General features: G+C 48.4%; 5 protein-coding genes across 5 annotated transcripts; 2 read left to right on the forward strand and 3 right to left on the reverse strand.

Moving 5' to 3' along the window:
• Positions 1-56: 56 nt before the first annotated feature.
• BC939DRAFT_530679 (GDSL lipase/esterase) lies at positions 57-1,309 on the reverse strand. Its single transcript, XM_051561581.1, has 2 exons — positions 922-1,309; positions 57-831 (listed from the first exon to the last, which is right to left on the reverse strand). The coding sequence occupies exons 1-2, from the start codon at positions 1,198-1,200 to the stop codon at positions 88-90; spliced, it is 1,023 nt and encodes a 340-aa protein (XP_051409980.1). The 5' UTR covers positions 1,201-1,309; the 3' UTR covers positions 57-87.
• A 1,315-nt stretch (positions 1,310-2,624) lies between these two features.
• BC939DRAFT_236251 (ATP-dependent RNA helicase DHH1) lies at positions 2,625-4,968 on the forward strand. Its single transcript, XM_051550907.1, has 5 exons — positions 2,625-2,918; positions 3,023-3,089; positions 3,311-3,907; positions 4,001-4,129; positions 4,233-4,968. The coding sequence occupies exons 1-5, from the start codon at positions 2,890-2,892 to the stop codon at positions 4,929-4,931; spliced, it is 1,521 nt and encodes a 506-aa protein (XP_051409981.1). The 5' UTR covers positions 2,625-2,889; the 3' UTR covers positions 4,932-4,968.
• Positions 4,969-5,440: 472 nt separating this feature from the next.
• Positions 5,441-6,723, reverse strand: BC939DRAFT_413245 (ribosomal protein S5 domain 2-type protein). Its single transcript, XM_051552959.1, has 3 exons — positions 6,407-6,723; positions 5,905-6,310; positions 5,441-5,784 (listed from the first exon to the last, which is right to left on the reverse strand). Exons 1-3 carry the CDS (start codon positions 6,673-6,675, stop codon positions 5,500-5,502), a joined length of 960 nt encoding a protein of 319 aa, XP_051409982.1. The 5' UTR covers positions 6,676-6,723; the 3' UTR covers positions 5,441-5,499.
• Positions 6,724-8,466: 1,743 nt separating this feature from the next.
• On the forward strand, positions 8,467-10,662 carry BC939DRAFT_478992 (uncharacterized protein; the record flags this gene model as incomplete). The annotated part of the gene is made up of 2 exons (XM_051558810.1): positions 8,467-9,768; positions 9,865-10,662. The coding sequence occupies 2 exons, from the start codon at positions 8,467-8,469 to the stop codon at positions 10,660-10,662; spliced, it is 2,100 nt and encodes a 699-aa protein (XP_051409983.1).
• Positions 10,663-10,795: 133 nt separating this feature from the next.
• BC939DRAFT_505102 (putative saccharopine dehydrogenase) lies at positions 10,796-12,827 on the reverse strand (the record flags this gene model as incomplete). Its single annotated transcript, XM_051560616.1, has 7 exons — positions 10,796-11,258; positions 11,377-11,653; positions 11,744-11,823; positions 11,985-12,085; positions 12,226-12,408; positions 12,554-12,664; positions 12,759-12,827. The coding sequence occupies 7 exons, from the start codon at positions 12,825-12,827 to the stop codon at positions 10,796-10,798; spliced, it is 1,284 nt and encodes a 427-aa protein (XP_051409984.1).
• Positions 12,828-12,833: the final 6 nt, after the last annotated feature.

Raw genomic sequence — 12,833 nt, forward strand, 5'->3', positions numbered from 1 at the left:
AGCCGTTGCGATGGATGAAAAGAAAACCATTTAGTTTTATTTAGTCATATTCGCGCATGGTTTCCCGCCTCGGTTCCGCGTCTTTTTTTACAGCAACTGAAGGAGACCATTCGCAACCTCACGGTGGACCTTGGTCGAGGGATGAAACAGGTCAGAGTAAAAGTGCCTTCCGGGATCACTGCATGTCTTTGTCGCATCCTCGTTCACACACCCATGGACCACATCGCTGATACCCATTCGCTTCAACTGACGGCCCTCATAAAGTCGCTCAAAGAGCGCAAACAGATCAAAGAACGCAATGTTGACCTTTTTTCCCACAGCACTATTGCTGTTGCTATCCATACAGTTGTAGAAAACACTGCTGCCTGTCCTTGCCTGGCGACCATGCTTCTCAGCAAGTCTCTGCATCAGATCCCGGTATTCAGTATGTTGCTTCCTGGACTGTGCACTCTTTAGCTTCGATAACGTTGAGTTCCTCTGGTAGCAAGGCAGCCGTCCCGAATCAATATTCTCAACCACAACCAGATGTCTGCCGCCCAAATCAACGAGCCGGTCGATACCCCGTTCAATGTTCGCCAGTACCGTTTGTGTGTCAATGGTCGAGTTAAAGTAGAAATCATTGCCCTGAAAATTGATCACAAACAGGGTCGAATTCATCTCTTGGGTGTGTGGGGCATAATCATCCTGGAGATAGTAGTCCTCGATCTGCTGAATGAATCCGGGAACGGGGATATCGCCGTTTGCTCCAGAGTATCCCTGTACCGTCTCAGAGTCCGTAGTCGCTCCACCAAATGCATAGTTCGTCATGTTGATCCGTCCGTCCATCGAGATCTATGAATATCCGCATGGATAAAAGAACTTGTTAGAACCGATTTTTTGATACTTGGTAGTGTTCATAGAGATCGCTGGAGTGTTCCCTACATAGTCTCCCCAGACGGGTCCATTAGAGAATCGACCGTCATAGTAGAAGGCTGAGCGCGGCCAGGACCCGTGAGAGAGCTCAAAGACATTGCCGTTATCGCTGAAAGAGTCGCCAAAGACGACTATGTGCTTGATTGAGGCGGGCCTGCATCCTTGGAACCTGAATCGGGTCTGCTCACTTGCCTGTTGCTTCTGAGCCTCGACAACGGCAAGGAACCCCGCTGAGAGTATCAGCAGGAAAGGAACAAGAGCTGCAAAGGCACTCGATTGATAGGACATCTTCAAGCGCTTCGATCTGATCAGGAATTGCTTGATTCGGGTTCAGGTTCGACTTTTTGACGGTGACGGAATATCGAAACGGGGGAGAAGCGGCAATCGGTTGAGAAGGAAAAAAAAAAAAAAAAGGAAGCAGAGAAGGAAAAAAAATTGTAACTTAAAAAAAATCGCTCCGGCGAATAGAAAAGATGCCCTGAGAAAAAACTGGATCCACGCGACAACCGCACATGCGCGCTTATCCGCTAACCAGGACGCCGAAGGGCTGCATCGAGAGTAGATGCATCCCCGGGTGCATCCCTGGGTGTATCCTCGAGCATTGCATGCGATGTATTCATGAGTAGGTTCCCTATCCAAGTAGTATTCATTTATTTTGGTAACAATCATGCTGCTCGATGTCTTCGCTTCCTTCGATGAGAAGCTCAAGGAGCAGCTGTAACCTTACTTCTTGTCCTGAAAAGAGTTGAGTGTCTCATCCTGTACTTGACTTGGACCCCTGCCCGCAAAAAAGTCTATATTCACACTGCCTCTTAACATCGCCTCGTAGGAAAACCGACGATAACGCTCTACGATCAGTTGACTACGGTTTATTGTGGACCTTTTTGTGTTCTATTTTTCATCAATCGATGGCAGCGGATATAGACCGGGTTCGCGTTTTCGGGTATTTATGGCGCCGCCAATTTTCATTGTACAGAACTACCGAACCTGATTTTGATCAGAACTCGTACGTCCACCAGTCCAACGTCGCCTGCGGACATACTGATGCTAATGACGGCTCTCGTTCTCCAGTTTTTCGACCAGCTTTGTTCTCGATCCAAGAGATATATCTAATGGCATAGGCAGAGTACATGTCCTGCGCTAACCTTCAGGCCCCATTATGGGGACACTATCCTTTGCATTGAACTGCTGAGGTGGAGATAGTATCCGGGATGGTAATGAGGCTAGGCGAATGAGTCCTGGTAGACGAAGGCGCTTGAGACCTCCAAGGCGATCTGGATTAAGTGACAAGACAAAAGAAGCAAGGAGCGTTGCAGACCTGGACAAAGCAACAGTAGAAGTGGGTCACGTTCCATGGATGGGTGGCAGGTGTAAGAAGAGTGAGTCATTGAATGGAAGAGTTCGGTGCGATGATCAAAGAGGAGGAGGTTAGTCTAGTCTAGGAGGAGCAGGGGTGATGCTTGCTTTCGATATGAATGAGCTGCATGTTTTTCTATTCATATAACGCATATCGGGACGTATGGACGTTATTTATTTATTTTTTAAAGGAACGAACGCACTGCGTATGTATAAAACAAAAAAAAAAAAAAAAAAGAAACGCGTTCGCAACGCGTCAGATACGACTGTAACGATGATTAAGGGCCTCTCTCGCGCTCCCTTGACCTGACGTACTCCACACCCCACCCACAACCATATTCGCACACAACAAAAAGATCTTTTCAACCACTCCATCAACCACCTCATCACCCAACCATCAACGCAACCCACCCTAATCAACACCGGCAACACCAGCACCAACACCAACACTAGCAGTAGCTCACACATTCAACTGATCACAGAGGCACTCGACCTACGCTACTCCTGCCCTTCTTTTCACTCTTATTTCACACGCGACCCTTGTTTCCCTTAGTCTCGTCGTGTTGACCTGATCAAACACCCTTGCTATCCCTCTATTTTTCATCCACCCAACACCGCCCAATGGCCGCCAACCAGCAACAGCATATGGCGTAAGTTTACAGTTGCCCATGGAAGAATGATCGATCGCTCTCTGTAGGTAGTGCTGTGTCATGCATTGGTCCATAACAATCTCTTTGTCTTTGCATGCTTGCAGGCACGAGAACGACAGCTGGAAAAAGCAGCTCGATTTGCCCACAAAGGATTCCCGCCCACAAACTGAGGTACGTTCCCTACTCACATGGCCCATACACGCGTTCCTCGGTGTTGGTCTCAGCGTTGGTCTCAGTGTTGGCGTCAAGGACCAAACAATAACAAGGCGGGCGAGAATGAAAACGCTCTGGTTGAACGCGCCTCTTTTTTCTTCTATTGTTTCGTTCATCGTAATGTTGCAGCAGCTCCTAACGACGAGGTTACTGTTGTGCATGGTACGTTTTGTCCACAGGATGTCACCGCGACCAAGGGCAACGAGTTTGAAGACTATTTCTTGAAGCGCGAGCTCTTGATGGGAATTTTCGAGGCTGGATTCGAGCGCCCGTCTCCTATTCAGGAAGAGTCCATACCCATTGCTCTTGCAGGAAGAGACATCCTTGCTCGAGCCAAGAACGGCACCGGCAAGACAGCAGCCTTTGTTATTCCCTCGCTTGAGAAGGTCAACCTGAAAAAGAACAAGGTCCAGGCACTCCTCCTCGTTCCCACGCGCGAACTGGCCCTTCAAACCGCTCAGGTCTGCAAGACCCTGGGCAAGCACATGGGAGTTCAGGTCATGGTCACCACAGGAGGCACCACTCTCAAGGACGACATCATGCGTCTCGGTGAGGCCGTCCACATTATCGTCGGCACACCTGGTCGCATCCTGGACCTGGCTGGAAAGGGTGTCGCTGATCTCAGCGAGTGCGCGACCTTCGTGATGGACGAGGCCGATAAGCTTCTCAGCCCCGAGTTCACACCTGTCATCGAGCAGTTGCTCACATATCTCCCAAAAGAACGCCAGGTCATGCTCTATAGTGCTACCTTTCCTATGATCGTCAAGACCTTCAAGGTAAATATATCATGGCATGACTTTTGCGCTGGGAGTCGAGGCAGCTTATTGTATTCTTAACTTCTAATGGCATTTTTACCTTGAAATCTGTAGGATAAACATATGGTCAAGCCCTACGAGATCAACCTGATGGACGAGTTGACATTGCGTGGCGTTACCCAGTACTATGCCTTCGTGGAGGAGCGCCAAAAGGTCCATTGCCTCAACACTCTCTTCTCCAAGGTATGCCTCCTCTGCGCGTTCTGGTTGTTGCTCAACACCCGCGAGCCCTAGATCCTGATGGATAAATACTCATTATTGCTCATACTTTTCGCTTGGCTTCTAGCTCCAAATCAATCAATCCATCATCTTCTGCAACTCGACTAATCGCGTGGAGCTACTGGCGAAAAAGATTACAGAGCTCGGATACTCTTGCTTCTACTCCCACGCAAAAATGCTGCAGTCGCACCGTAACAGAGTTTTCCATGATTTCAGGAACGGGGTTTGCCGCAACTTGGTCTGCTCTGATCTCTTGACTCGTGGTATCGACATTCAGGCTGTCAACGTCGTCATCAACTTTGATTTTCCCAAGAACGCCGAGACCTATCTTCATCGTATCGGACGCAGTGGTCGTTTTGGTCATTTGGGTCTAGCCATCAATCTGATCACGTACGAAGATCGCTTCAACCTGTACAAGATTGAGCAAGAGCTCGGAACTGAGATCCAGGCCATTCCTCCCGTCATTGACAAGAGTCTGTATGTCGCGCCTTCTGCTCTTGATGACAATGAGCACGAAGAACAGCAAAAGCATACCCAACAGCAACAGCAGTTCCAGCAACAACAGCAGCATCAGAACCACCATCAGAACTTTCCACAACAGCAGCAGCGTCAGCAATATCAACAGCATCAACAGTATCAGCAGCACCAAAGCCACCACCAGAACTTCCAGCAGCAGCAGCAGCAGCAGCAGCAACAGGTGCAGCAGCAGTATCAGCAGCAGCAGTTCCATCAGCATCAGCAACGATTGCAGCAACCGCGTCGCTAGCGCCGTTCGTTACTATTTTTTTTATTGTTATTCTGTCAAACATTTCTGCCGCCGCAAGGTCGCTTTCTCCTTTCCTTTCTTTATTTCTTTCATTCTCCCCCCCCCCCCCTTTTTTTTTTTTTTTTTTTTGTTCCTTTCTTTCGGTATCAATTGTACAGGTTTTCGGTGATTTTAATGTTCTTGTTCTTGTACATTTACTTTTTTCTCTTCCGAAGACTATGGTTTGGGGTTCATTTTCGTTTCCTGTACTCTACAAAAGCGGTTTCTAGTTTTGTCTCTTTCTTTATTTTATTCAGATAGCGTTTTGAACGAGGGTAATTGGGCGAATGAAGCATGATGAGGGTCTATCAAGGGACGATGGCCTGTCAGGAGCATTCCATCCTGGCTTTTTTTTTTTTTTTTTGTCTTTTTTCTTTTTTTTTTACCCCATTTCGAACACCACTGCCCAATAAGAAAAATGTGTTGATGCCCACCATGAATTATGGAGGGCATCCTGTTTCTTCAAACTGAATTGAATGCGTGTTTTATTATGACATTGGTCCTGATGTATGTTTGTTTGATCTGGATGTTATTGTGCAAAGAAGCCCAACTTGTGGAGTGGTTCGCCGCGTTGTCTCCTTGCGAGGTCGGCATCTGCCTCATTTTTGATCTTGGCATCCAATTGTTTAATTAAGGTCTGGCCTGTTGTTTTGCCAAATTGTATCATTTCGAGCAACAGACTGGGTTCGATTCCTCCGTCCTGACCCTTTTGCAGTCCACAGAGTTCTCCTGAACGATTCACAGCAATTGCCAATCGTGCTTCTGTGCACAGTTCCTCCAGTGGTGAGGCATCTACAATATGACGGGCACCGATCTATTGTCAAAATTGGAAAAAAAAAAAAACAAGTAATGATCGCATGCTTAGTACATTGAATGCTCCATTTGGTCCTGATAGCATACTTCCTCCAAAAGTATCATCTTGCGCTGTACGTACCTTGTTTAATGTGACGCAGATAGGCATGTCTTCCCTGCCGTCGACAATATCTGTGTCCTCTGCATCATCGAGAACTTCAAACTCAAACTGGCCGTCACCTAGGTCCTGGACCTCGGTCTTGGGAATTCGGGTATCAAAGATAGCGGCGCGGGCGCCCATGAAAATGGCATCCATGACATTGCCACCATAGTCCATGACGAGTGCATCGATATAGAGGATCCAGCATTGTTGCCCAGGGATGATGCAGAGTTTTGAAAGGTTGATGCCTCCTGAAGAAGTCGTAGAGCGTGATGTTGCGGTATTGGTATTGGTGGTTTGGCTGAGGAATCTGGACATCATTTGTGTGAGTTCATTGTTGAGATCGTCGGCGCCTCGTCCTTCGAACTGTTGCGATGCACTTGGCGCACTATGATTGTTTGAAGGTCAGGCCAGTTAGTATCTTTGTTCAGCTTTGTATAGATCAATTACGCCGAGTTAAAAGAAAAGATTGTATCATACTTACCATTCTACGCTGCACACGATCTGTCCTTTATCAGCACCATCTCCTGTCTCTGAATCGACCTGGACAGGCCCAATCTCAGCCTTGACACTGACGAGGACATCGGTTCCTCCTGCAATACGGACTCGAGCAGAGCCGCTAGTCTGAGAGACAACGCCCGTTTCGAGGGTGATTTCCCGGTAGTCAGGTCGCTGGCGTCCGTCAGCTCTGATGTTGCATTCGATTCCCTTGAGGATGTAGTCGCGTTCTGCGGGTGAGATTAGACTGGGCATGGTAACAGTGGGAGCTCAATGGTGTAAAAGAAGACCGCGGTCAAGTGGTCAAAGGAGGGTCAAGACAAGCAAGAGGTGGCTTTGTCTTTTGGTACATTTGTTGTTCTGCTCAGTCAGTGCCCAATTTCGAGTCACGACGGGCGGAGCACCAACAACGCGCTCACCTCGACACGTCCCATGTTGAATTTTATGTGGACAACGCGCCTTTACTGCAAAGTATAGCTGTATTGTTAGCAACGCTTTGAAGTGCGTTGAAGTAATATGGCAGGCTATGCTTTGAGTGCTTATGAGGGAATTACATAATATATTACCAAAAAGGACGCCTTGAACGTTTTCGTACAGCTTTCTACCCATGCTAACTCAAAAAAGATGAGCGGGGACATATAATTTCATTCGATTCCATGCGAATGACGCGTTCTACAAGCATAAGAACACTTTAGGGTTATTTCCTATTTCTTTGTCGCAAATGCTCAATAGGATTATTCCCTCTGCGGCGCCATCACCACCTCCTTCATCACCGCCTTTTTTTCAGGTCTCTAGTCAGGCATGCGATTTAGTCGATGCGCTCCTTCTATACCGTAGTGGGTTCATGAGGGAGAAACATATTCTTTTTTTGTTCGTGGCTAGAAATTGAGATACAAGTGGGCGAAATGCACAGAAGGGCTCTCTGAAAATGTGACAGCAAAAAACGCAGCCCTTCTTTTTAAATTCCAAGCGCAATGCCTCTTTTCTCTCCTCTACACCCACTGCTATTCGTCCTGTGTTTCAATACTTTCTGCATACTGAGATTGCCTGCCTCGAGGTATGAGCGCAATTATCGGTTTCAAGTAGAAACAAGGATGTAACTGTGAAGTCTTTTTCGAGGAACCATTTATTTGACTGGGGTCGAGTGAACAGATTCGTATCTTTGCCATCATTTTTTTTTCTTTCATGTTTCTTTCATACTCTTGGAGAGAAGACGCCATGGTGTGTTCTGAAAAAGAGATATACATGCTAATCGAATAGAATAATAATCAAAGGTAGCAGAGGACGGATCTGGGAACGAAAGGGGTACATGCTACAGGTAAGGCGCGGGAAGGATATTGTTTGTGGTCATGCGTGTATCAAAATGAGCAACCAACAATAACGAGATGCAGACATTCATATACGATGTACGATGGGTGGTTGTATTTATATCTGCTTGTCGTTCTGTGGGTCTCCCTTGCCTGCCCTTGTCCCTATCCATCGTTCCTCTTGGATCTCTTGAATGGGCAGCAAGTAGGCAAGTAGGCAAGCAGGAAGCAATCCCGTGGTTGGGTTAAACATACCCCTAGGGATGGATATGCGGATGGATATGAATGTGGATATCGCATGGATTGTCTATCGCCGATTGCAGTGATGGGTGGACATGCAAGATATTCGCGTGCTTAAGACGATCTTTGTGTCTCCCCCTGCTGTCGTCTACCGCACCCGCTTCTTCCTCTCCCCTGTTGAAGGCTTCCTTTCTGCTGCATGAAAAGAGTCTATGGCTCCCTATCTTTTTTCTTATTCGTTATCGCACCTCATCATTCGTTTTTATCGCCTCATTTCCTGCGCACAACCTCTCTTTTCTTTCTTTCCTGCTGCCCCACCATTCTTTCATCATCTTCCTCCTCCTTCCTACCTTCCTTCATCCTCGTCACCATTACCGTCTCCTCTGCCCTTCTTCTCCCTTCACACCGCACACTCACACACTCACACACTCACATTCGACTCCCTCCTTGGCTAGCTATCCAGAGACACATTCCAGCAGGAAGCAATTGAACCCACAACATGGCGACTTACAAACAACGCACTCCTTATCAGCGTATTGCTGCAACCTACTCTGATGACGCACCACCTGCAACTGGGGCCACGAAACAAGCTGCTGCTGCTGCTGCTGCTGCTGTTGCCGCAACGAGCCATGCTACAACTGTCCATCTGACCTCTCTGCACCACCACCACCACCAACATCACAATAATAATCACCACCCCTACAGCAGCAGTAGCAGTCTCCACTACCCTGAGGATGAGTTTGTCGAGAATACCTCGGACCATGAATGGACATCGATCCGTAACAGCAACAGTACTGCCAGCGCCCGTGCCAGAGCAAGACAACAGCAGTACCTGGACCAGCAACAGCAGCGCACAAGAGAATGGCAGTTTGTCCTTGCTCAACATCATCGCCAATCCCTCTCGCCCCCTGGTTTAGCCATTATACCCAAGACCACAGCAACGACTACGGCTGCAGCCACGAGCAGAGAGGTTTCCTCGGATGAGTACGAAGATATCCTCTCTGGCACAGAGACTCCGTCGGTCGTCGCCAGTCCCGGTCCCAATCTTATTAGCACAGGAGCCAGCATCTTTGGGTTCTCTGATCTGACAAGCGATGGTCTTGGCAGTGTGGGCGAATGTGAGGACCCCGGGGTATGGTCGCACGAGGACGAGGACGATAACCTGTCACTCTCCATCCCCGTCCTTCGTCGTCTCCCATCTCCGTCCTCTCCCTTCATTGCTTCTTCTACAGCCATATCTTTGAGTAATATCCCGACGCCATCCTTTGCGGCCAGTCCCCACCATATGGCTGTTGAGCACACCTTTCAAAACCAGATGCCCTTTCACGATGGGTCCGGCAACTTTACAACAGCCAGAAGTGTCAGATCACAACTCGACTCGGATGTGGATTCGGAGCGGGGGTGGGAGAGCTCGTCCTCAAGGGCATCGTCTCTGCTTCGACAGTATCGATCAAGACCCACAGTCCATCGACGAATCTCTTCCTCTGAATTTCAGGCTGTTATCCAGAATATTGCAGATCTGCAGCATACAGGTGCCCGCCCTTCAATGACACGGCAGTCTAGTCGACCAAGGGGTGTGGATGATCAGGCAGTTTCGTCCTCGAGATCGCAACCTCTTTTTACCTACCCAAGTGCTGTCACCAAAAGGCCGATCTTTAATATTTATGAATCTGAGATGGAGGACATGGCCGACATGGTGTTGGAGGTTCCTGCGAAGATAGGGTGGCTTAACGCCTTTGAGCTGGCCCTGCAAGCAATGCAGTCAAATGGACATGGCGCTAGCATGAGTGAAGCGACTATGGTGAGTATTTGCAACAGAACACATGGAAGGAATTGTGCTTCGATGATATCTTTTATTGAACAAACCCTTTCATATTGCGACTGATTTCTTTTGCAGCTGAGCCCGATAAAAGTCTTTGCAGAAATCAAAGAATCTACGACTGAGAGCTCTATCGCATCAGAATCATCCGTACCAACCGACAACAATAGCGGCAGCAGCGAAGGATCACTGCAGCAGCAAGTTAAGCAGAACATGTCGGCAGCATCCTTTGAGACCCTGAAACGGCTCCAGACTAGAAAGCGATCCAACCCTCATCGACCCTATTCATCTGACCCGATGCAGGTCGATTTTTCGCCAACACTAAAGGATCGACCAATGCCGGAGGATATCTGTCATAAGGATCAGAGGATCAAGTCACGATCGACAGGAACTTCGACATCGAATAGCAGTAGTAATAGTAGTCTTGGTATGCGCACGACGAACTTGCTCGCGGTCGTGCTCTCGACGCTGCGTCGGTTCCAGAACCATGTCCAGTCCAATTTGCTGTATGCGGACTTTTATGATGAGGAAGATCGACAGGCGGACCTGGCTCGCAGTCTGGGTTTTGATGGCGATCTGGGAATTCAGTGGTCATCGAGGGCTGCGGATGTAATGTCAGGAGGTGAAACAGATCCAAGCGACAGAGCAGCGGCAACAGGCAGCGGCAGCGGCAGCGGGACCAGCAGGGATCGAAGAGACTATCGGAGGCATGAGAGAACACCAAGCATTGCGTCATCAGTCAGTCGGTCGTCCTCGCGGAGTAATATCCGTCGGGCGAATAGTGATTGCGGGCTAGAAAGCATGAAGCATTACAGAAACAGAGACTCACATCATTCCATCCACTCGGGCCATCATCGACCGAGTCTAGTGGAGTGAAATAATAAAGCGCTAAAAGCAGACTGCCAGCACTTACAACAACGCCTATCGATCACCACAGTGAAGCATGACTCGTTCATCACAACTGATATTTATTTATTTATTTATTTGTGCATTCTCCTTGAAGCGGAGTCTACAGCTTGGAGACGGTGAGATTGACGTTCTGGGCGCGAAGGCGATCGATGAGGATATGTCCAAAGGCGTAGGCGGGCGTGAGAACGCCTCCTGTGATCTTGTTCTCGTTCCTGACGCGATCTTCGTTCTGGACAAGACACAGAGCACCTTCGACCAGATACCTACAGGTCTCCGAGTAACCGGGTTCGCCTCCTTGGATGGTCGCGATGGCCTTGATGGGCTTGAGTGCATCGGCGGAGGCATCGGCGGGGACGTTCTCGGGAAGGCTGCTCTCGCCAATGATCTTCACGGTAAAATGGCCCTGGGTGATGCTCTCGTCCGAGGGACCGGTACCTGGAGCTGGGAGGATACGATTCTGAATGAAGCGGCGAAGCGGACCAACGGACAAAGCGGCACCGCCGAGACCCATACCAAGTGACGCGAGCGCTGCGGTGAAAAAGCCAGGTGCTGACATGGATTCCCTGAAAAACAAACAAAACAAAAACATGACACAAGCGATGATCATTAGTACGGATACGCAAGACAGCAGTTTGTAAAAAGAAAAAAACCAGACAAGAATTGCGCTGCTACATCACATACCTGTATGTGAACTCGGGGCCATATCCGACACCATCGGCCTCGACGGCGAGACCATGACTACGCTTGACGATCTTTTCGTTCGCAAAAGACATGATGAAGAAGGCCTGCCATGCCTTGAAATCGTGATCGTAAAAGACGGAGGGCAGGGTGATCCTGGCGGGGACCACCTTGGAGGCGACGTCCTCGGGAACGAGTTGATTCTGGTCCAGCGTGTCCTTCATCCCACCCTCCTTGCCCTCCATGACCTCGCATATCGAAGCCAACGTACCTCCCGAGACTATCATCAAGGGAGGGGTGCTGTGAGTACCTTTTTATTCTCTTTGGGAAAATGCAAAAGGTTATGCGTTGAAAACCAAAGAACATTTACCGGCACCGCGCAGCTTCGTGACCGAGAGCTTAACAGACTTTGTAGGGAGATTGTATTCCTTGCGTAGAAAGTCGACAACCCTTTTTTTGTTTTTGTAGTAAGGAGAAAGATGAGGAACCTGGCGAGTCAGTCAAACCATCAAGTCGAACACCACTACCACCGCCACCACCACCGAAGAAAGAAAGGGGAAGGGAAAAAAAAAAAAAAAAAAAAAAGAGAAACAAAGAAAAGTTCCGCTTACATCTTGGTGCCGAGTTCAGATGGCACAGAGTCAAAACCACATTCGGGAACCAGGATGATGTTCTTGTCGCGTGCCTCCTTATGGTACTTTCGGATAATGTCCTATAATGATCACAACGGTGGTACGATAGGTATTTACACCATTACCATTGCCATTGCAGTGTTAGTCGCGACCCAAAATAAAAAGGAAGAAAAAAGAAAAAAAGAAAAAAAAAATAGGTTTCATTGGAAATAGACATTACGAGAACAAATGGCGTTTCTCCCGTGGAATCGACATAATGAGTTCCCTGCTTGACACATGCAGCGACCAAAGGCTCTCCATGTTTCAGGAAGGGGCCGACAGTGCTGATGACGACCTTTGTACGTGCGGCCATGGCCTCAAGCGACTCTGGGCTGGATGCATCTGCCTGGATAATGGACAGTGTCTGGTAGATTAAAGGCCAGAATAATAAAACCAAATGGTGCAATGTAAGTTAATGCGTGAGATATGCAATATATGACATGAAGATCAAAGCATTTTCCGCTCATGAGAAAAAAAAAAAAAAAAAAAAAAGACCAACAGCAACTCACCGAGAGACCAGGATCGATGTTGACGAGCTTCTCGCGGACCTCCTCCAGTTTGGAAGCACTCCGGCCGGCAATGGCCCAGCGCACGCCTTGTTTGTAGTTGCGCGCCAAGTACTATTGAAGAGGGTTAGGCATTTGAAAATCTCTTATAAGAACACGCATGGGTTCACAGCTTTCGATTGTATCGGCAGTGAACGACTGATGATACCTGGCATGTACGGAGTCCGGTGAACCCTGTGGCTCCATAGAGTACCAAATCGAATTCTCTTCCAGACATGTTTTA

Source organism: Gamsiella multidivaricata, assembly GCF_025024155.1.
Source record: "Gamsiella multidivaricata strain RSA 2152 chromosome Unknown BC939scaffold_53, whole genome shotgun sequence".
NCBI lineage: Eukaryota > Fungi > Mortierellomycota > Mortierellomycetes > Mortierellales > Mortierellaceae > Gamsiella > Gamsiella multidivaricata.

Coding starts and splice junctions, on each gene's coding strand:
- BC939DRAFT_530679 (XM_051561581.1), bottom strand. CDS start 1,200: ATGTCCTATCAATCGAGTGCCTTTGCAGCTCTTGTTCCTTTCCTGCTG. Junction 832..921: donor GACCCGTCTGGGGAGACTAT/GTAGGGAACACT, acceptor GGATATTCATAG/ATCTCGATGGACGGACGGAT.
- BC939DRAFT_236251 (XM_051550907.1), top strand. CDS start 2,890: ATGGCCGCCAACCAGCAACAGCATATGGC. Junction 2,919..3,022: donor AACCAGCAACAGCATATGGC/GTAAGTTTACAG, acceptor GCATGCTTGCAG/GCACGAGAACGACAGCTGGA. Junction 3,090..3,310: donor ATTCCCGCCCACAAACTGAG/GTACGTTCCCTA, acceptor TTTTGTCCACAG/GATGTCACCGCGACCAAGGG.
- BC939DRAFT_413245 (XM_051552959.1), bottom strand. CDS start 6,675: ATGCCCAGTCTAATCTCACCCGCAGAACGCGACTACATCCTCAAGGGA. Junction 6,311..6,406: donor ATCGTGTGCAGCGTAGAATG/GTAAGTATGATA, acceptor AAACAATCATAG/TGCGCCAAGTGCATCGCAAC. Junction 5,785..5,904: donor TCTGCGTCACATTAAACAAG/GTACGTACAGCG, acceptor TTTTGACAATAG/ATCGGTGCCCGTCATATTGT.